At 45.7% G+C, this 22,477-nt stretch overlaps 1 protein-coding gene across 1 annotated transcript in view; it reads right to left on the reverse strand.

The window, feature by feature from the left end:
- Nucleotides 1-22,477, reverse strand: part of LDB3 (LIM domain binding 3) — a 237,885-nt gene that overhangs the window by 205,073 nt on the left and 10,335 nt on the right. Inside the window, exon 2 of the mRNA XM_048506860.1 lies at nt 4,305-4,433. Within this exon, the coding sequence (XP_048362817.1) occupies nt 4,305-4,397 (93 nt within the window). The 5' untranslated portion in view covers nt 4,398-4,433. The remainder of the gene's footprint in view (nt 1-4,304; nt 4,434-22,477) is intronic.

A 22,477-nucleotide genomic window follows, 5' to 3' on the forward strand; every position in this document is an offset into this window, starting at 1 on the left:
CCCCAACCACCCATAACTCCACACCCCCCCCAAAAAAAGGAGTGGGGAGATGAAGAAGAATGCTATTCTGCCACTGCTCATGCATGCCTGCCCTGTCTGGGGCTGAGGCAGCAGGCTCGCAGCAGTAACTCCTGCACCCACAGCACACAGGATAAGGGTCACACTTTGATAGGCCCTGGAGGGTAAGATCAGCAGGGGGGTGGCTGGTCTTCTGGTGCCCCATCCAGGACTTTTGCAGAAGCCCCCAAAATATTAAAACGGCCACTGGAAACATAACGTAATATTTCAGCAGAGATGTTTACTAAATTTCATACAGATATTTCTTGGTTTTTCGCTCGGTATTTCTCTAAAACAAAAATGTCTTACATTTGACAAACACAACCCCCCCCCCCCCCCCGCCCCCAAAAAAGCCTGGTAGCAGTGGTGGGATCCAAAAATTTTAGTAACAGGTTCCCATGGTGGGGGGATTCAAACTGTGGCGTAGCGCCAATGGGGCTGGGCGGGGCACGATGGGGGCATGGCCGGGCATTCCAGGGGCAGGGCATTCCTGGGCAGGGCTCTGGCAAGGACGCAGCCACTGCGCCGGTCCTTGGGCGGGAAACGAATGCACGCAGGCGCAGGCTGCCATGCACCCCGGTGCACCTCCTGCTAGACTGCTTCAAGTTCTGCACGCTACTGCTGAGAGGAGGGGCGTAACTAAGGCAAAAATCACGTGACAAAATCACCAATTAGTAACCCCCTCTCGGCACACACAAATAATTAGTAACCTACTCTCGGGAACCTGTGAGAACCTGCTAGATCCCACCTCTGCGTGGTAGTAGCAGTCTTACTCAAGTGACAGTCTTACTCAAATAAGTTTTTGTAAGGTAACAGTGAAAACTTTCGGAAAGTGTTAGAGAGGTGAAGAAATACTAGCTAGACAAGTGCTTATTCCAATTTTGAATTATAGGGTTCCATACAATCCACTGTTGATCCTTTCAAGATATGCACAAATAACCATGATAAAAAAGAAAACATGAATGAATCCTTGATCAATTGGATGACATCCGCAAGACTCTTAGTTGCACAGAGTGGGAAAGAAACAATTTTACCTAAGACGAAGCTTTGTAAGGTTTGGTTCTTTACATTCATGGATTAGATTACAATATACAAAGTGACGAGGGAAAGGGAGATTATTTCTCAAATATGTTAAGGACTGGTTACCATTTGTTGAGTATTAGAATGTTCTTAGGAAATTGTGTGTTTGAAGTTCTATCTCAGTGGTGGCGAACTTACGGCACGCGTGCCAGAGGTGGCACTCAGAGCCCTCTCTGTGGGCACGCGCGCACAGAGTTCGTCATGTAGTGGGAGCGGAAATCACACACACCCCTACACACACACATATCTAGGTTGGCCTTGCTTCTGAGTAAACCCTCCTAGGGTCGTGATTCACCCATTCGAAGCATTGCACGGTTGCTTCACCAAGCTTACTCCTGAGTAACGCACGCCTTGGAGCAAACCGTTTTTGCTAAACTAAAACCTCAGTATTCCGGTTAAATTGCCATGTTGGCACTTCGCGATAAATAAGTGGGTTTTGTGTTGCAATTTGGGCACCCGGTCTTGAAAAGGTTCGCCATCACTGTTCTATCTTAACATTTTATAAATGTCTTATTATGGAACTGTAGGTTTATTATGCAGTCTATTCTTTTTCTAGTTAGTGTTGTATGTCTATATTATATTTACACAGTGCAGTCCTAAAGAATTGCAGTCTTTTCAGGTCACAGAATTGATAGGATGGATAATCGCAAATCTTTCCTAACAGAATGGGCACTCAGGATGACCAGGGTCATTGGCATTCTGTGCCTATGGTATCCCTGCTGATTTCTTACTAATAATATGTCAAGATCTTTTTTTTTCTTCCTGAAAACTGGAAGCAGGCTATCATATTCCTCTAGTATCATTCTCACAATGTGGTAAGTTAGATTTTAAAACTTTCCCATGGATATCCAGTGGCCAACGTCCCCTTTAAGCTATGTGGCAGCGCAGACACCATATTGGTATCATGCAGATTGGACAGCCATCCAGTAGGGGGAGCTCTTGCAGGCGGCTCACAGGTAGGGAACTTCTGCACAGTTCCCTACCATGATTAGAAGGACTATTGCCAGTGGTACAGCTGCTGAATGCATGTTGTGTTCATTACTCCACACCACGAGGAAGCGATGGCTAGAGGTGATGGCGAGAGATCTCCTGCGATTACAACTCTTATTGCAAATGAAGGCACTGTGCTTGAAAAACACCTACTACAATTAAAATTACACAGATCTTCACCATCAGGCACAAACGGATTAATTTCTGGCCACTGGGTGGGTGGGAGGATTTAGTATCTTTATAAAATGTCTCCCATTGTTGACAACTCCCAGTTGGGAAATACCTGGAGATTTTGGGAGTGGAGCCTGAGAAGTTTGGAGTTTGGGGAGGGGAGGGGAGGGGCTTCCATGGGGTATAATGCCATAGAGTCCTTTTTCCTAAGCGGCCATTTTCACCAGGTCAGGGGTCTGCAACCTACGGCCATGTTGGGGTCTGCAGCCAATTGGCTGTGCTGGCAGGGGCTGATGGGAATTGTAGTCCATGAACATCTGGAGAGCCGCAGGTTGCAGACCCCTGCACCAGGTGAACTGCTCTCTGTCGGCTGGGGATTAGTTGTAATCCAAGGAGATGTCCAGCTACCGCCTGGAGACTGGCAGCCCAAGACTCGGGCCAGTCACTCTTTTTCAGCCTCATCTACCTCACAGGGTTACAGCTATGAGGATGAAATGAAGGAGCAGAGAAAAATGCAACAAACTGTTCAGAATCCGCCAGGAAAATCTGTTTTCAATGTCAGGAAAGCGGCATATAAACACTTTTAATAAACGACTCCTCCAGCCACAGGGCCCCAGAGGCAGCAAGATAATTCTTCAGACAACATGGCAAGCCTAATACCTGGAATCTACATCACAGATAAGTTTTGACCTTAACACACCCAGGTAATTTTGTCCTTACCGCACACGGCAAGTATGTTTTTCATCAGTCCATTCAAAGCTAAATTTGAGACGGTGTGCATCAGTCAACATGAGAAAAGAAGGGTGCAAAAACCCCTTTCCCCCCGGCCCCTGAGCATCTAGATGAGAAGCAAAACATCTTGAAATATAAGCACAAGTAGGACTGACAGATTTTTGCAATGCCTGAATTGTTTCTGGAGGTTTCTATAATAGATGGCAGGCGAAGAGCAGCCGTCTTCTGGTTAGCCCTCTAACAACTCTGCAGGGGAGTCGATGCCAGAGACTGAGTGGTCGATGCTAATTGCTCTGGTTAATTAATTATTAAGCAAGACATTACTTGAGCTGAAAACCCAGTTCCTGGATCATGCAAGATATTTTTTCCCCCACACCGCACAGGCCTTTGCTTAATTGAATTCAAGATGATTCTAAAATTATTTTTTTCATGTCTTTGCTAAGAAAAAGCAAATTAACATCGCTGCCGCAGGCAAGGAACATTTTGATTCTCTTTGGCACTGGTAACTGGTAGCTACCTTCGTAACTAATCATTCTGGACGCCCCCCCCCCCCCCCACACACACACACACACACAAGGAGGAGAAAAAGCACATCAGGTTGTAACCCTGAAACTATTGGTCAAGTGTGAGGAAGTAGAAATGACAGGAAACTCGGTACTTCTGTTTGTCACAGTCACTCCATTCCATTTCATTCTGTGGCAATGTGGACTTTTACAGACGAAGGGCGACATCATCCAGGATCAAACACTCATGTCACCATTTCCCGTTCACATGTCGACAGAGGCCCCTTCCGCACACGCAAAATAATGCATTTTCAAACCACTTTCACAACTGTTTGCAAGTGGATTTTGCTATTCTGCACAGCTTTAAAGAGCACTGAAAGCAGTTTGAAAGAGCATTATTCTGCGTGTGCGGAATGAGCCAGAGAAATTTTGAGACAGGTCAAAAAGACGGCTAAAACTGGGCAGCTGCTGCATGTTAACTCCCTCCCCCCATTTTCTCCATCCATTTCAAACGTTTATACCTTGCCCTTGCCACATGTTTGCAACGAGGCAGACGCACCACAGAAGAACACACGCACTTTCCTGCCGGCGTTTCTCACAGCGCTGTAATTGTCGACACCATTCCACAATCCTTTTATCACTTCCAAGCATATATTTTTTTAAAATGCAAGTTAAAATCTTTCAGGCAGCCCGGGTCTGTTTGCCAGGCTAGCTGTTGATTTCCCACTCAAGCAAAATTCAAGCAGTTTTTTTTTAGTTGCCAGCACTTACCCTGGAGATGGTCAGCGGCATGTTGAAGTCCTTCCCTCCTTGTAGCCGGAACCCCCATGGCCCGGGTCCGTTGAGTGTCACGCTGTAAGACATTGTATATCTCTTTTACGCCAGGGACCCCAAAAGACTCTGTGAAACAGAGGGGGGGAGGGGAAAGAGGTGGGTATTTCTGGTTTTTTAAAAATGTAGATTCTTTGGTTTGTTTCGAAATTAAAGCATTTAAAATAATGATCTTTGTTGTCTCTTGCCTGGTCAGTCCCGCTGAAGTGTCACCTAAGAATAGATAGCAGCTATAATGCAGATACTGATATCTCTGATGAGAGAGTCCATAAAAGGCTTGCAACCAAACACCAGCTATGCAAAACCTCCGTGACTCAGAGGTCTAATATAGCCCCCTGGGCGGATAAGAGACCTTTCTAGGCTCCGAAGGACCCCTGTTCAGACTCAGGGCTCCTTCTCTGAAAGAATACAGATGATTCATGCACCAGCCTGTTTTTTCAAACATTAAAAAGTTAATCCCCGTTTGTTTTTAATACCTTTTCTTGTCAGTCGCCGAGTGTCTGAAGTTGCATTGCTGGGCAATCCTTTATAGCATGTGTCAAATACATTTGAATATGAGCACGACATGAGAGTATCAACTATACAGGATGCATTATGCCAGTGATGGCGAACCTTTTCGAGGCCGAGTGCCCAAACTGCGACCCAAAAGCCACTTATTTGTAGCAAAGTGCCAACCCGGCAATTTAACCTGAATACTGAGAAAAAAACGGTTGGCTCCAAGGCATGCGTTACTCGGGAGTAAGCTTGGTGGTAGTCAGTGGCTTTGCTTTGGAGCAACCGTGCCGCTCTTCCAATGGGTGACTCACGACCCTAGGAGGGTTTACTCAGAAGCAAGCCCCATTGCCAGCAACCGAGCTTACTCCCAGGTAAAGGATCGTGGTTTAGTTCTTCGCATGAAAATCAGTGGGGTTTAACAGCGCTTAACAGGGTTGCCTACACTGCTTCTCCAAAACTAGGTCTTAGGTTTATTGCTAATAATCAAGCCAAGCGGCCCAGGCCAGCCTAGATGTGGGGGGGGGGGGCACTCTGTTTGTGCGTGCCCACAAAGAGGGCTCTGAGTGCCACCTTTGGCACCCGTGCCATAGGTTTGCCACCACTGCATTATACAATACTAATTAATACCTTCATATTTTTTGTGGTGTTGAATGTACAAGCCACTGAGTAGAGCAAGGGACTCTTACCCCGGAGAAAGGAGCAGAAACCTGTCTATGTTACAGGCTGCACAGATCATCCACCAATCCTCAATAGGGTCACAGCCTTCTAAATCCGTGGGCGTCAGCGGGTTGAGAAGAATCAAACCCTGCTTAGGACTGTGTTGCACACGTCTTCATGTGAAATGTGCCTTCTGATTTAATGCATCCTAATGCAGTAACTCTAATGTGTTTGCAGGCTTGGGTGTGTGCCCAGAACTCCATACAAATCAGAAAAGCTTTTTTCTGTTGAATGGTCAGGAAGGCCTTATGCACACACAGAGGGGAAGTTGACAGAGATGTCTCTTCTGCTCATGCTGCACTCTGCATAGACCACTTGCGGCCCACCAAGCCAAGAACAAGCTGCCAGCAGCAAGCCAACTCTCTGATGTTGCTGCCTGCCTGAAATTAACAAAAACAGAGGGACTGTCAAGCAATTGCCCTCATATGGACAACCCCAGGCTAGCCTGATGTCAGATCTCAGAAGCTAACAAGGATCGGGCTTGGCGAGTATTTGGATTTGGAGCTTTTGATCCAGTCTTCTCCCATTTATTGTCGCAATCATCCCATGAGTTTGGCTAACCTGAAGGCTCGGGGGGTCCCCAACATCTGTTTAAGCCTAATCCGTTTGTTTGTTTGTTTTATTGTATTTATATGCCGCCCTTCCTGCCCCTTGCAGGCTCGGTGAACACCTTTGAGATTCTTAGAAAGCAAAGTGGACAGAGCTACAAAATGGCTGATTCAGGAGGGGGAGCTAGGCACAAAATAGTTGCCACAGCTTCCCTTCAGTCACAAAGTGAATATCCTTGTGAAGTGGTGGCAGCAGTGGCACAGCTGCCAATCAAATCTCCAGTGACCAATCGGAGGTTTTGCTAGGCGAAAGTCCCACACAGCCCTGACCACTTTCTACCCACACTTGGCAAGTCCCACTTTGGGAACTCCTGGGCTAGGCTAAGAGACCAAGGTCACTCTGTGAGTTTTATTTGCACACAATTTCTGCCAACAACATGAAACAATTAATAAAGCAGTTGTGTCCTTATCTAGTGAAGAGTACATGGGCACCAAAGACTTTGTGCACAGTTAATCAACTCAGCTATAAGTTACCTGCATTCTAGCCAAAGAATTATTCACATTTAAATATGTAATAGTGACTCAACTCTCAAGAGAGGGGGGGCCTCTCTGCGGTGAGGTGCTCTTTGATCAATAAAAGCTATGATACATTGTTGCAAGGAAAGACGATCTTTAATATTTTATTTCTCTTTCCCCAAGAACCTATTCTGTGGGGAAGAGAATCCGGAGAAACAGTGAAAGCGAGGATTGGTGGAATAAGGAGGGAAAGGTCTTAAAAGGGAGATATGACACAAACATGCATCATATGGATAAGACACTGTAGTAGTAGAAAATGAAGCACTGGTGTTTATACACTGCTTTTCTCTACCTATAAGAAGTCACAAGGTGGCTTACAACCACAATTCCTTCCTTGCCCCAGAACAGGCACCTCGTGAGGTAGGTGAAGTTGAGAGAATTCTGAGAGAACTATGACTAGCCAAAGTCACCCAACCAGTTATCATGTGTAGGAGTGGGGAAATACATGTGGTTCACCAGATAAGAGTCCACTGCTCATGTGGAGGAGTAGGGAATCAAACTCAGTTCTCCAGATTAAAGTCTACCACTCCTAAGCACTACACTATGCTGACAACATTTATTTCCAACATTACAAATAAAAATCAATATTAATTGACTATATGAAACAAGTGAAAGATTTTCAGCACACAAGCTGATTTTTAAAATGTTCCCTCCCCAACCCCATGTTTTGCTATCCCACAGGAATCCTGTTAGACATTCATGGAAAGGGATCGGAAAAAATGAGATTTTTCCACTCCCAACCCATGCTCGAGATTTTGTAACTAAGCAATTTCTCCTTCTCAAACAAGGAAATTCAAAAATTTCATTTATACTAAGAATTGCATGTATGGACCAAGTTGTAGCATGGTGACCCTATCAAGGGGTTTTCAAGGCAAGTGAGAAGCAGATGTGGTTTGCCATTGCCTTCCTCTGCAGAAGCCCCCACCCCATCCAAGTATAGACCCCAGAGGTGAAGCTACCAGGGGAAGGGGGGCGCATTGCACCAGGCACCCCCTTGTGGGAGGCGCAAAAATTGCAGGTTCAGTTGTGTTTTTTGGTATTTTTAGTGTTTTTTCAGTTTTTGGCCTGCAGGGGGCACAATTTCTAGGCTAGCAGCACCAAATTTCAGAGGTTTTTCGGGAGACCCTCCTGATTATACCACCCAAGTCAGGTAAGGTTTGGTTCAGGGAGTCCAAAGTTATGGACTCCCAATAGGAGCTAATAGGAGATGGGGGCTACACCTTTGAGGGTCCATAACTTTCGACCCCCCTGAACCAAACTTCACCAAACTTGGCTGGTATCATCAGGAGAGTCTCCTAAAGATACTCTGAAAGTTTGGTGCTGTTAGCTTAACAATGGTATGCCTGACAGCAGCACCCTCCAAATTTCCCCAGATTCTCCTTTTAAATCCGCCCCCTTCGGCATGGATTTAAAGGGAGAATCTGAGGTCCCCAGTTTAAACATTGAAAGTGATGCTGTTTCAGGGTGGGGGAGAATCCACTCCCAAATATCATCACTTTCATAGTTGTTTTAACTGGGGACCCCAGATTCTCCCTTTAAGGTGGATTTAAAAGGAGAATCTGGGTTCCCTAGCTTAAATACAATTGAAAGTGATGCTGTTTGGGGGTGGATTACAGCATCACAGCGGCTGCCCATGGGGGGGGGACTCAGATTTTGCATCAGGCTCCATTTACCCTAGCTACGCCTCTGATAGACTCTGCTTATCTTCCAAGATCTTATAAGAATAGACTACACCCTACCATTCTATGTCTCATAATAAGAATTTACCCACTTAAAATTTGACAAATGCTGGAGACTAACACTTAACTGCTGTGTTTAACCAGTGTTTTACAAGACATTTCATGCCCACTTACAATTTAGTTCTTTCAGCCCTAGATGTACTCCGCTGCAGACTGGCAGGGGCTGCAATGATGAATATGAATTCTGCTACATTTCAAAATTGATCACATTCCTTTGGAAGGAACGTTTGTTATGGCAATGCTAAATTCGGGTTGAGGTGGCAGAACATAAACAAAGAAGGAGGAAGAAGAGTTTGGATTTATACCCCCCTTTCTCTCCTGTAAGGAGACTCAAAGGGGCTTGCAATCTCCTTGCCCTTCCCCCCCCCTCACAACACCCTGTGAGGTGGGTGGGGCTGAGAGAGCTCTGTAGAACTAGGACTAGCCCAAGGTCAACCAGCTGGCCTGTGTTGGAGTGCACAGACTTATCTAATTCACCAGATAAGCCTCCACAGCTCAAGTGGCAGAGCGGGGAATCAAGCCCTGTTCTCCAGATTAGAGTGCACCTGCTCTTAACCACTACGCCACTGCTGCTCCCTGGAGCCATTTCAAATCAGGAAAAATTGTGTACCAGGAAGACCCAACCTTCCTCTCCCCAGGTGCTGGGGTTCAGACCTGAACTGGTAAGCATGAAAATCCAGAATACAAATCTCCGGGAGAAATTTAGTGTAGTTAGACCCTTTAACATCTTACTATTCATCTGGCATAGAAGTGAATATGGCAACCTTATGATCATGAAATTGTAAGTGTGGCCTCAGGGCCCACAGACAGTGGTGGGATCCAAAATTTTTAGTACCAGGTTCCCATGGTGGTGGGATTCAAACTGTGTTGTAGCACCAATGGGGTTGGGAAGGGCACGACAGGGACGTGGCCGGGCATTCCAAGGCGGGGCTGTGGCAAGGACGCAGCCGCTGTGCCGGTCCTTGGGCGGGAAACGAATGCACGCAGGCGCAGGCTGCCACGCATGCCGGTGCACCTCCTGCTAGGCTGCTTCAAGTTCTGCGCGCTACTGCTGAGAGGAGGGGCGTAACTAAGGCCAAAATCACGGGGCAAAATCACCAATTAGTAACCCCCTCTCGGCACACACAAATAATTAGTAACCTACTCTCGGGAACCTGTGAGAACCTGCTGGATCCCACCTCTGCCCACAGAATGAGCTTAGGATGGCATTGGCAATTAGACAGCAGACACTGGAATGGGTTACTGCAGTACCTGATACCTGTCCCAGGTGTGACAGTGCTTGTGAGATGCTTGGGCAGGTGGCAACCAAACACAGGGCTTTTTCCAGAAATGGTGCCACACCTATGGAATGTCGTTCTCCTTGAAATGTGCTTCTCTACTCTACCATCTTTCAGGTCAAAATATTCCTATTTATATAGCCTTTTACAGTAAGTAAAAAGTTGATTTGGGGGGAAAAAACACCTTACACCATGTCTATAGTGCTTTCAGCCAGCAAATTCTTAAATTCATTTTAAACAACTCAGAGTTTTATGCTTTGGTTGGGTGTTCAATGCTACATTTTACTTGACTCTCTAAAGTTTTAAGTCATGTGTTATTTTGTCCCCTGCAGTGGGCAGGTTCACTGAAGGGGCAGCATAAAGAATTTCTAAATAATAATAATAATTTCAGAACACTGCTGCTTTTAAGTTATTGCTCAATGCAAACCACAAGCTGCACCAAACTGTAAGTGTACATTGTCAATGGGGCAGCAGAACAGCGGGCCAATGATGATCTCTCCCAGGGGTCTGCAACCTGCGGCTCTCCAGATGTTCATGAACTGCAATTCCCATCAGCCCCTGCCAGCATGGCCAATTTAGTTGTAGTTGTAGTAATCGTAGTTCATGAACATCTGGAGAGCCGCAGCTTGCAGACCTTTGGTCCATCCCAATTCCACTGGGACTGTAAGGCAGAGTTGTTCTGCCAGGCTTAGGGTTGAGTGCAGAGACAGCTATGTCCCAGCTCTATATATAATCTGGGATCGACTGGTCATTGGTGCTCCCTCCCTGCCCCCACCCCCGGCCATGTTCTGACTATGATGGGTGGCTGGCAGGTGCCCGGTTTTACAGAAAGTTGCCAGATTTCCCCTGGTAACTGGTGCGGAAGGGGGTTCAAGGCACAAAATGAGGTCTAGGCCTCTGGAAGCTATGTCAACATGATGAAGGCATCAAGACCTAGGCTCATTTTGTGCTTGTTAAGACCCCACTGGCTGACTGAACAGCACCATGGGGGGATCTCCCCCCCCCAACAGTAAGGTGACCAGATGGTCACCTTTGTGAACCGAGATGGGGTAGGCAGCCGCCCTGTCACAGGGTGGGAAATGGCAAGCCCCAGAAGGCTGTGCCCTCCTGCGGCCGCGCGCACGGGAGGCTGCCGCACTGCCTTGCGCCCCAGAAGGCATACTACGGGTACGCCAAAAGTGGGACGTCTGGTCAGCCTACCCAACAGGGGTCTGGCAGCCCACCTTTATCTACTCTAAAACTGTATTTTATTGTTTTTATTTACAATAGTTCTTGTTGTCAAAGGCTTTCATGGCCAGAAAACCTGTTCTTGTTGTGTTTTGATCGTAAACTGAAAGGTCTTTTATCAATTGTGGACAGCTGCTCTGAGGCCTGCTTTGTGGTAGGAGGGTGGGATATATCCTGAAACAAATACATAGTACCATAAATAAATTATTCTAATTTTTCTGACTGGCCGTCTTGGGTTAGAAATGCCTTAGCTGTTAATACAGGTGAGCTAACACTCCTTGTAACTGATCAGTGTGACCAGAGTCATCACGTCCAGCCAAGATCCCCTTTTGGGCCTGGTCCAGGTATGCTATCTTGTGAAGCGGTCGTAAGGTGGCAGAGCGCTGAGATGCTCAAATGGACTGGATCACTCCACAGTGCAACAAAGGGACTACATTTTAAAGCCCCTCTGGATTAATAATTTTCAGTCAGTAGAAAACTAGAATCACAATTGAATCCCCCTCCCCACCTCACAGGCGTCCTCATTTTTATTTGGAGGCCATTTTTAATTTGGGAACCATTGAAAATGTGCTTTTCCACCCGTAGTATGAAGTGGTACAGGGCATTCTGAAGTTCACCTGCCTCAGTGGCATGCACAGACCAACCTAAACTGAATCGTATGACAGGAATTTATTCTGTTTTGCCTTCGGAGCATCCAAAGGAGCTACATGACAGGCATTCAAAGCAAGGGCACCTTTCAGAGCGGGCTGACAATCAGAAATTGTCCCCCTGGGTTACATTACATATAAATTATTTACAGAAATAAATATGTATGAGATTCTTCTCTGCCTATCGTGTTCAAAGTGGCTTACAATAAATCAAGCAATGAAAGGCATATTCATAAAGCATAAAAGTTTCCGCAGAAACAGCAGTTAAAACGTTTAGCTCAAAAGCACTATAAATAATGTTATCAAAATGCAAAAGGAGGAACACAAAATATAAGCATATTCAGCCAGCCACCTTCCTATACATATGAAATGACCAGAGTTAGGACAACTTAACTTTTGTTAACTGGTTCTAGCTGCTTTGCATACTTGCCCAAACACAATGTGTTTCTATCACAGTTCATGTAAAACAGGAAATAGTGCCATGAAAGAAATTACACATAACAACGTCGGTAACATTGGAGAACCAGCGTGATGTAGTGGTTAAGAGCAGGTGCACTTTAATCTGGAGAACTAGGTTTGATTCCCCACTCTGCCACTTGAGCTGTGGAGGCTTATCTTGTGAATTAGATTAGCTTGTGCACTGCAACATACCCCAGCTGGGTGACCTTGGGCTAGTCACAGTTCTTTGGAGCTCTTTTAGCCTAAGGTGACCAGATGGTCACATTTGTGAACTGGGACGGGCGGGTAGGCGGGCGGCTGCGCACGCGCACGTGCGCACAGCCGCAGGAGCGCCCGGTCTTCTGGGGCTCTCCCATTTCCTGCCCTGTCACAGGGCGGAAAACAACAGCACCCCAGAAGGCCGTGCGCTCCTGCGGCCTCACGCGCGGGAGGCTGCTGCACTGCCTTGAGCCCCAGAAGGCAGTGCAGCAGCCTTCCAAAAATCGGGACACTTGAAAAAACCCGCGGGACAAATTGTTTTAAGGTGGGACTGTCCCACCAAAAGCGGGAAGTCTGGTCAGCCTATTTCAGCCCCACCCACCTCACAGGGCGTTTGTTGTGGGGGTTGGGGAAGGGAAAGGAGATTGTAAGCCGCTTTGAGTCTCCTTACAGGAGAGAAAGGGGGGATATAAATCCAAACTCCTCTTCTCCTAAAAAAATAATAAGCCTGAGATAAGGTTGCCAGCCTCCTGGCGGGGCCTGGAGTTCTTCTGGAATAACAATAGATTTCCAGGTCACAAAGATCAGCTTCCATGACAGCTTCCAAGGGCAGACCTGATGCATCACATCCATATTGAGCTCCTTTTCCACCCTAGGTTCCACTCTGAAATTTCCAGGAAATTCCCATGCTGGAATTGGCAACCATACCCTGAGACAATTTAAGGTCTTTTTTTTTTGTCTTGGGCAAATGGCCAGAGTAATTTGAACAGCAAACTGTAAATTTAATAACTTTGTTTAATAAAAATTACTTAAAATAGCTTTCTTAATCCCTGGTATTTATAAATCTGCTGATCACCGTTAGTCTCTCTGCACAGGTATTGCATGGATACAGTTAAAGATTTTTATGTAGTGGGTGTAGTGGACATTTGAGATAACTCACTTAAGCCTTCCTAAAGCAAGAATTGGGTATAAGAAGAATTTTTTGTGTTTTTTAAAGATAACTCCAGGAAGAAAAACTGCACATGAGATCTCTGTTTCATAAACACCTGGATGATTTGATTTAGTTAAGCATTTAGGGTTTTTTTTAAATTATATCTTAGAAGCTCTTCGTACATGTAGAACTGGCAATAAAGAAGTAATTTCCATTTAGGATTTTATCTGAATGCAAGGTTTGCAATGTGTGGCTGACACACAGCTCACTACATACGAACATGACACACATGCTTCAGACAAATCCCAGGCAATCACAATCTCACACAACCTGTGTACATACTGCCAGCTACGTATGTGAAATCTTCACGGATGACAAATGACATATAGGATTTGCTTCTGTGTAAGATTTAACAATAAGGGAGGAGAGGTGGCATGGTATATCCTAATCTCATCAGATCTCAGAAGCTAAGCAATAGTACTTGGATGGGGAACCACCAGAGAATAATCTCCAGAAGCAGCAGTGGCGTAGGAGGTTAAGAGCTCGTGTATCTAACCTGGAGGAACTGGGTTTGATTCCCCATTCTGCCGCCTGAGCTGTGGAGGCTTATCTGGGGAATTCAGATTAGCCTGTGCACTCCCACACACACCAGCTGGGTGACCTTGGGCTAGTCACAGCTTTTCAGAGCTCTCTCAGCCCCACCTACCTCACAGGATGTTTGTTGTGAGCGGGGAAGGGCAAGGAGATTGTAAACCCCTCGAGTCTCCTTACAGGAGAGAAAGGGGGGATATAAATCCACTCCTCCTCCTCCTCCTCTCCTCCTCCTCCTCCTCCTCCTCCCTTGCCTTGAAAGCCCCTTGCTGAGGTCGCCATAAGGCAGCTGCGACATGACAGCATTTAGATACCGATAAAATTACATTAATTGAGGCATCGGTGGGTTAAATGTTTTTGAATATTTATTTCAAAGAAAAACAGTAAACTAGCTCTGTAAGTGGAAAAGAGGGTCAACAAAGACAATATGGGCTCAACAATAACTTTAAAAGTACAAAAACATTAGCTCAATCAGCAACCAAGCTAAAACACAAGAGTTAAAGTCCTTCAAAACTGGATTTTTTGTCAGGAGATGAATGTTTATGTTAGCAGTACCAGCATTTCAGAGTATCCTTAGGAGATCCTCCAGATGATACCAGCCAGGTTTGGTGAAGTTTGGTTCAGGGGGTCCAAAGTTATGGACCCTCAAAAGGGTAGCCCCATCTATAGCTTCCATTGGAAACAATGGGGGATGGGAGCACCCACTTTGGGAATCCATAACTTTGGACTCCCTAAAGTTTACCAAACATCACCAAACCTGGCTGGTATCAGCGAGAGATTATCCTGATGATACCACCCGGGTTTGGTGAAGTTTGGTTCAAGGGTCCAAAGTTATGGACCCTCAAAATGTAGCCCCATCTACTATTAGCTCCCATTGGAAACAATTGGGGATGGGGGCACCCCCTTTGGAGGTCCATAACTTTGGACCCCCTGAACCAAACTTTACCAAATGTGGGTGGTATCATCAGGAGAGTCTCTTGAAAAATCTCTGAAATTTTGGTACCACTAGCCTAAAAACTGCTCTCCCTGGCGGCCAACAAAGTAAAAACCCTAAAATATTGTTTAAAATACACCTGACTCGCGTATAAGTCGAGGGGGGCTTTTTCAGCACAAAAAATGTGCTGAAAAAATTCACTTAAAGGAAAGTATATACAATACTTAGCATTTCACAAAACCTTATACGACATTTTGGAGAGTTCAAAGCATTGCCCAAACATTGGTGGATTCTGGACAGACCAAATATAATGTGTGTAGGATGTTATATAAACTATTGGGGGGGGGGGGGGACTTCACACAGTTCCTGTTCCCAAAACAAGTTTGGCCCATTTTATTCCCCTCAATCTGGGATTTTTGAAGATGGCTAAACTAGCGATCCTTTTGCACAATCTCGGGTTAGAGGCACTCCCAGGTGAACACAACAAGCAGGAGATGCTTTATTTCCCTCCCTTCCACCTGTTCCCTTTAAGTTCCATGCCGTCCACTGTCAGGAAGAATCTGCCCGCCCACCATTCCATGCAGGTTGTGGACAGACTGTCCGAGTGCCCAACAGGTAGAAAGTCCCCCAAGCATGTTATCTTCCCATGGCAGTGAGTATAGCAATCTATAGCAATACGTTCATTAATTCATTATTGCCGGACCATTGCAGGGGGGTATTTTCTTTTTCCTTTTTTGTGTTGCACATACACAGCTATGCAGGTGCAGCCAATCGTATTGTGGAATGATCAGCATGGCTGTAGGGGTTCGTTTCTGTATGCCTGCGCAGCTACACATGCGTTGCATGAAATAAAAAAAAGAGAACAGTCTCTGTGCAAAGGTGTGAAAGCAACCGGGATTGTTCTTATGGGCTCCAACTGCTGTCTGAACAGGTGAAGGGCACACAGGTGAACAAGGAAAAGGAAAATGTGTTCCTTTAAAATTATTACACCATTATATACATGCTGTGTGGAAGCCACCATTATCTCAGTAATCCTTATAAGGTAGGTATAAGGTAGGTAACTATAAGGTTGGTAAGGTAGGTAACTATTACCCTGTTTCCCCGAATATAAGACATCCCTGGAAAATAAGACATAGTAGAGATTTTGCTGAAGTGCGAAATATAAGGCATCCCCCCAAAGTAAGACGTAGCGAAGTTTTTGTTTGGAAGCATGCCCGACGAACAGAACACAGAAAAATAAGACATCCCCCTGAAAATAAGACATAGCGCATCTTTGGGAGCAAAAATTAATATAAGACACTGTCTTATTTTCGGGGAAACACGGTAGGTAACTATTAGGAAGTCCTCTGTACATTTAATTGTTTATTTAAAATAGTTATATCCTATGCTCTCTGATAGGATGTCTACTTAGATGCTTTCTTGGAATCAGAAAATTTATAAAACGAGGGCAATGTACCAGTAATGTACAATTAAATAGATATTTAAGGGGCAGAGGTCACAGAGATTGAGAGAAAGTGATTTGCTTAAAGGACCTACCTAGTTACAATCACTGACATTACATGCTGTGTGAAAATATTTGGCAAGTCCCAGAAGGTATAGTTCTATGTCTTCCATGATATGGAGAAAGGGTCAGATGTTTCCTTAAACAAATGAAATGTCTTTTCCCTTCAAATAGCAAAACCACCAAGCCAGAAAAGGCTTGGAAGACATATTGGTCAAAATCATTCCAGGGATCAGGATGTGAGGGACAGATACTAAAATGGCCAAAGTTCACAAAGCCCCAATGAATACTGCCCTTTAGATGAGTGCTAAAAACAGTAGCATGTAGGGAAATGTCGCTGGAATGCTAAGAGAAGTACTGTACCAATTGTATATCTGGCACGCAAGAGAGAGAACGAACACCTCAAGGCTCAAAATAGTAACATCATCATGCTTTGACAGTTAATGCCAGATTTGTTGCTCCACTGGAAATAACTCATAATGCGATCAGATCCCGAGTTATTGTTGTACCTCTTCAGTTATGTTAGTCACGGCTTTCCTCAAGAACTTTGAAAATGAATCGAGGCACAGGAGGAATATATTATTAGCAATGACATATATGTCCCAAAATCCTATAAGATCACAGCATGGAACAAAAAAAATGAGATTTCTAAGAACTAGGCCCTTAAGACAGGAAAGATAGCTTTGTAAATGTCTAGGGACATAAAGCCCAGAGGGCTGTTGGTATGATTTCCAATGGCTAAACTTTATTATCCTGCATAACTCCTTGAATTGCAGCAAGGTTGTACTAAGATAGATTCCTTCTTTAGGTACATCTGCTGCAGATGTAGCTGGTAGTCATTTTTTAAAAAATTTTTAAAAAGCTGCTAGATTTATGTCACCAGAATACAGAGGATAATATATTTCAGAAAAACACTTCCAAGACAGCATATGTGTGAGACACAATCTTCCTATTGTTGAGTATTCTGCCTCAGTACTACTCTTGCCCAATACAACATTATTCTAGAGTAGTGGCTTTAGGAAGTCTATTTACACAAAAAACCATGACTGTTACCATCTTGCAAGCCATTTCATTACTAAAAGTGCTGCTGCAAAATCGGGAAACTGGAATGTTGAGGAGGTGTATTTGGGCAAACTGTGGTCGATTTCCCACTTCAAAAATTGAACTAGATACAAACCGGTTTGGTAAGATTCGGGACCTTTTGAGCACGGTTTCATGGTCCCCACTGCAGCTTCTGCCCCCTTGTTCCCAGATATCTGATTAAGTTTGTGGACCTAAAACTAAAAATCTCACCCTGTGACAACCCACAACTAATGGGGTATATGGATGCTGATTGGGGTGACTACATGTCAGCAAGTGGATATCTCTTCTTGATCAGCTGGACTAGTCAAAAGCAGACAATAGTTGCTAGGTCAACTATAGAGGCTGAATGCATATCTGCCTGCAGTACATGCAAAGAGCAGGAATGGATCATACATCTTCTGAAGGACTTTGGAATACATGATCCCAAACCAATCACCTTGTTCGAGGACAATCAAGCTTGCATGGCTCTGGTGAAGAGTGAAGGTGTCAAGAAAGGAAGCAAGCACATCAAGATTGCTTCTGTGAGAGAAAAGCAACACAAAGGACATATCAATATCCAGTGCTGTCCTTCAGAAGAGATGGGGGTGGACATTCTTACTAAGCCACAAATTAAAATAAAGTTTGAGAATCTGTGTAAGTGTCTGTCACAGCCAGTTATGAAAGTGTTAACTATCGATTTGTGTGTAAACAGAATGTTGAGACCACATTCTAATGAGCTGACCTATTGATTTAGCTATTGGCCAGTTTGAATGTCTGTAAGCATGCACACCTGAAGTTATAAAGTTAACTTGCTTTCTTTGTTCTCAGTCAGACACTCAGTCGGTTCTAGCCATGCGATGAGAAAACTGTAAATATGGAACAGCACAGTATACAATGGTTGTTGTTTTATCTCTGTGTTACCCTACCCTTTCAGTTAGTAAACTTTTATATAAAGCAACTTGTTAGTATCTGGGGTTTTTTATTAGTATCTGCTAAACACTGCTAATTATGTATACCTGCCAACAGACTGAATAAAGTCAATAAGCCTCATACAATCAACCAGGTTTATTCCCAGAAATGTAGTCAGAGGGGCCAGGAGCAAAGTATGGCATAGAACAGTGATGGCGAACCTATGGCACAGGTACCAGAGGTGGCACTCGGAGCCCTCTTTGTGGGCATGCACACATGGAGTTCATCATGTGGGGGGCGGAAAATCACCCCCCCACACACACACACACATCTAGGCTGGCCCGGGCCACTGAGCACGACGTGCGCACACCACGGTGAGCAGGGGGGACTCAGCTGGCAGGCCTGGGGCCTGTGCTCCGGTGGCTGCTGCCCGATGCGGGGGTGGGGGGGCGCAGAGGAGGCAGAGATGCTAGAGAGGCACAGAGTGGTGTATGCAGGACTTGCTGGAGGCTAGAGCAGGCTGGCCCCTGCTCAAGCAGGTGGGGCAGAGGAAGAGGGAGCCAACCGTTTTTTTTCTAAACTAAAACCTCAGCATTCAGGATAAATTGCTGGGTTGGCACTTTGCGATAAATAAGTGGGGCTTGGGTTGGAATTTGGGCACTCGGTCTCAAAAAGGTTCTCCATCACTGGCATAGAAGAAGAGTTTGGGTTTATACCCCACCTTTCTCTCACCTTTCTCTCCAGGAGAGAGATTTCAAGGCAGCTTAAAATCTCCTTTTCCCCTCCTCTCCCCACAACAGACATTTGATGAGATAGGTGGGGCTGAGAGAATTCTGAGAGAACTGTGATTGGCCCACGGTCACTCAGCAGGCTTCATGTGGAGGAGAAGAGGAACAAATCCAGTTCAGCAGTCTGCCACTCATGCGGAGGAGTGGGGAGTCAACCCGGTTCTCCAGATTAGCATCCATGGTTCTTAACCGCCACACCACGCTGGGTTGCCAATTCGGGGTTGAGAAATTCCTAGAGGTTTTGGGCATCGAACCTTGGGAGGGTGAGGTTTTGGAAGGGGAGGGAAGTTACTGGGGTATCCTGCCACTGAGTCCACCCTCTGAAGCAACCATTTTCTCCAGGGGAACGGATCTGTGTAGCCGGGAGATCAGCTGGAAGTCCAGGAAATGTTCAGATTTCACCTGGAGTAGGGATGCCAGCATCCAGGTGGGACCAGGGCATCCCCCAGAATTGCAGCACCTTCACACTACAGAGATCAGTTCCCCTGGAGAAAATGGAAGCTTTGGGGGTTGGACCAGAGGCGTACCGGGGGTAAATGGTTCCTGGAGACAAATTGTCTCCAGGCCCCCCCCCCCTCGCTTGGGGACGGAGCTCCACCCCCTCACTGCCATCCCGCCCCCTACTGCTGTTCCGCCCCGCCCCCGGGGTGGGGCCCCACCACCCCCAGCCAGCTGGGCTCCTAGCTGGCAGCCAGCAGTCCCTTCTGCCCTCCCCTCTGGGCAGGCTGGAAGAGGCTGCTGTCTCTGGCCTCAGAGAGCTGCTTTTATAAGCACTGAGGCCGGGGGTGGGACTTAGGGGGCATGGCCACACACCCCTACACCCCTGGGGGCGTGGCCACACCTCCCCAAGCCCCACACCCGGCCTCAGTGCTTATAAAAGCAGCTCTCCAAGGCTGGGGACTTTAGTCTCTTCTGGCCTGCCCGAAGCGGAGGGCAGAAGGGACTGCGGGCTGCGGGCTCCATCCCCAAATCTCCAAGGATTTCTCAACCTGGATCTGGCCACTCTATTCCCTCGGATACTGCTGGTGGCCAGGAGGGTCTTGGCCAGGGGTCTGCAACCTGCGGCTCTCCTGATGTTCATGGACTACAAATCCCATCAGCCAATTGGCCATGCTGGCCGGGGCTGATGGGATTTGTAGTCCATGAACATCTGGAGAGCCGCAGGTTGCAGACCCCTGCTCTTGGCAAAGCTTACCTGGAGGTATGGACCCTAATGAGAGGTATGCATTTAAAAAAAATTAATACAGAAGGTGACTAATATATCTTCAATTATTCAACAGGAAAATAAACTTTAGCAACAATTTTAAATTGCCAAATTACTGCACAGTGGTAGGAACACTGGAAGATGTGAACAGGCTTCTTGCTGCTCTATTGACCAGGCTAACATAAATTTTCCCTTATATCATTGCAAATAAAAGAGCTAGATGGATGATATTTTTTTCTAATGGGAGCTGAACATTCAGAGAAGGATGCTGGGATTGTGAAGAGGGGACCAGCCCAGTGGCTAAATTTTAACCACTATCCAAAATTCCTATGCAATTTAGTAATATCCTAATGGACCTACCGATCTTTCCTCAAATTAGCTGGTCCCTTGCTCTGAAAAAGATGTCAGACTTACCTGAGCTTTCTTCACAGTAAAGCAGAAGACAGGAAAAAAAGTCCTATTTTCTATCTGTTTCGTATATTTATCTTTCCTTATCCTTAGAGATATTTTAAATGGAAACAAGCTTGCTATCTTGTGAGTTTTATTGGCCAGCTTTCCTCCGAAATCACACTCTTTTACAGGGGGTAATAACACTTAAGTGCCCCAATTTTTGTGTGTCACAAATTTAAGCTATTTATTTCAACTGGAAAACAAGCAAACGCAGCTGAGGCCGTTGTAAGAGGAAAGATCTTGTCATCATTTCTAAGTGCCTGAATACAATTTGACAGATACAAAATAGAACACAGTTATCGAGCTGTCTCGAGACGGGAAGCTCTGCCAGGTGTCTTAAAGGTGGAGCGTTTTAAAAGCCAAGATCCAATCCGAAAAGATTTAACAAAACTTGACAACGGTGACAGTCTGGGGCACTTAAATAATACCGACATTGTTCCATTAAATAACTGGCACGGAATCATATTAGAGCTTCAGTCTGCATTTGATTTCCAACGGGGGCGAGCAGCAAGTCAAGAAGTAACTCGGGACCAATCTCCTGCTTATTGGGCTGCCGAATGGCAGGTGTAGTTTGATTTCATCGAATGGTAGACATGAGTGAATTTGAACAACATGTCCCAGCTTCTGTTCCCCTTGCCCTCTGACAGCACGTATGCATGTTGGTGCTTACCCTGACACAAAGAGAAAGAAATGCGAGCTCCCAAATCCAGGCCTGTGGCCAGACAACTGGTGTTGGTGGGTGCGCACAGCATTTGGAAAATGGCAAAGATCCGAATACTAGCAGTTAAATATTTTTCTTCATTTATTTTTATTGAATAATTGTTGACATAAACAAACGTGACAAATACAAGCTCTTTATTCCAGGGCTTTGTACTGATTGGGCAGATGACACAAAGAAGGGAGGAGTGAGCAGCAGTGGCGTAGGAGGTTAAGAGCTCGTGTATCTGATCTGGAGGAACCAGGTTTGATTCCCAGCTCTGCCGCCTGAGCTGTGGAGGCTTAGCTGGGGAATTCAGATTAGCCTGTACACTCCCACACACGCCAGCTGGGTGACCTTGGGCTAGTCACAGCTTCTCGGAACTCTCTCAGCCCCACCTACCTCACAGGGTGTTTGATGTGAGGGGGGGAAGGGAAAGGAGATTGTAAGCCCCTTTGAGTCTCCTGCAGGAGAGAAAGGGGGGATATAAATCCAAACTCTTCTTCTTCTCTTCTAGGAGCAGGTTTATTTCTTGATGTCACATTTAGCAGCTACATAGCTGAGGACAGGCAAGGGAAAGAGAAGTAAAGATAGCCTATATACCAAAACCGATCCCTGCATTGCTCAGTTCAGCAATCTATTCTGACTTGGAATTCTTTATATAGGTTTCGGCATATCATCCTTTGGTGATATCCAGTCGGGTAAGCCGCCAGGCTTCTTCACCTGATAAGGCGTGGCACAAAAGCGTGAGGAGCCAAAGACTGGCATAAGACCAATAAACTCGTCCTCACAAAATGGATGCCCCTCAGAGAGTTCTGGGATCCATTTGGGTGTCAAGCTTGGGCAGGAAGGCAGTTGGCCGCTGAACTTTTCCCTCTTCCCTGTGGGCCTAAGGACAAGGGGTCAAGCAAATCTTGTCTGTGTCACCCTAAGGTGCTCCGAGCAGATCATCTGCACCCATCCCAGCAATTAATCAGTATTCCAAAGAATAAGCCAAACATTCTCTTGGGTCCTGATGACCCATCAAGCTTCTCCTGTCTTTTTATTCATACCCTGAAAAAACAACCAATTCCCTGTTGCTGGCTTTCTTGCCATCTTACCTCATACTGCCTCAGCATCTATTTTGGGGGTATAAATATTGGTCCTTTGGCCATTCAGAGAGG

Source organism: Sphaerodactylus townsendi, linkage group LG08 (assembly GCF_021028975.2).
Source record: "Sphaerodactylus townsendi isolate TG3544 linkage group LG08, MPM_Stown_v2.3, whole genome shotgun sequence".
Lineage (NCBI taxonomy): Eukaryota > Metazoa > Chordata > Lepidosauria > Squamata > Sphaerodactylidae > Sphaerodactylus > Sphaerodactylus townsendi.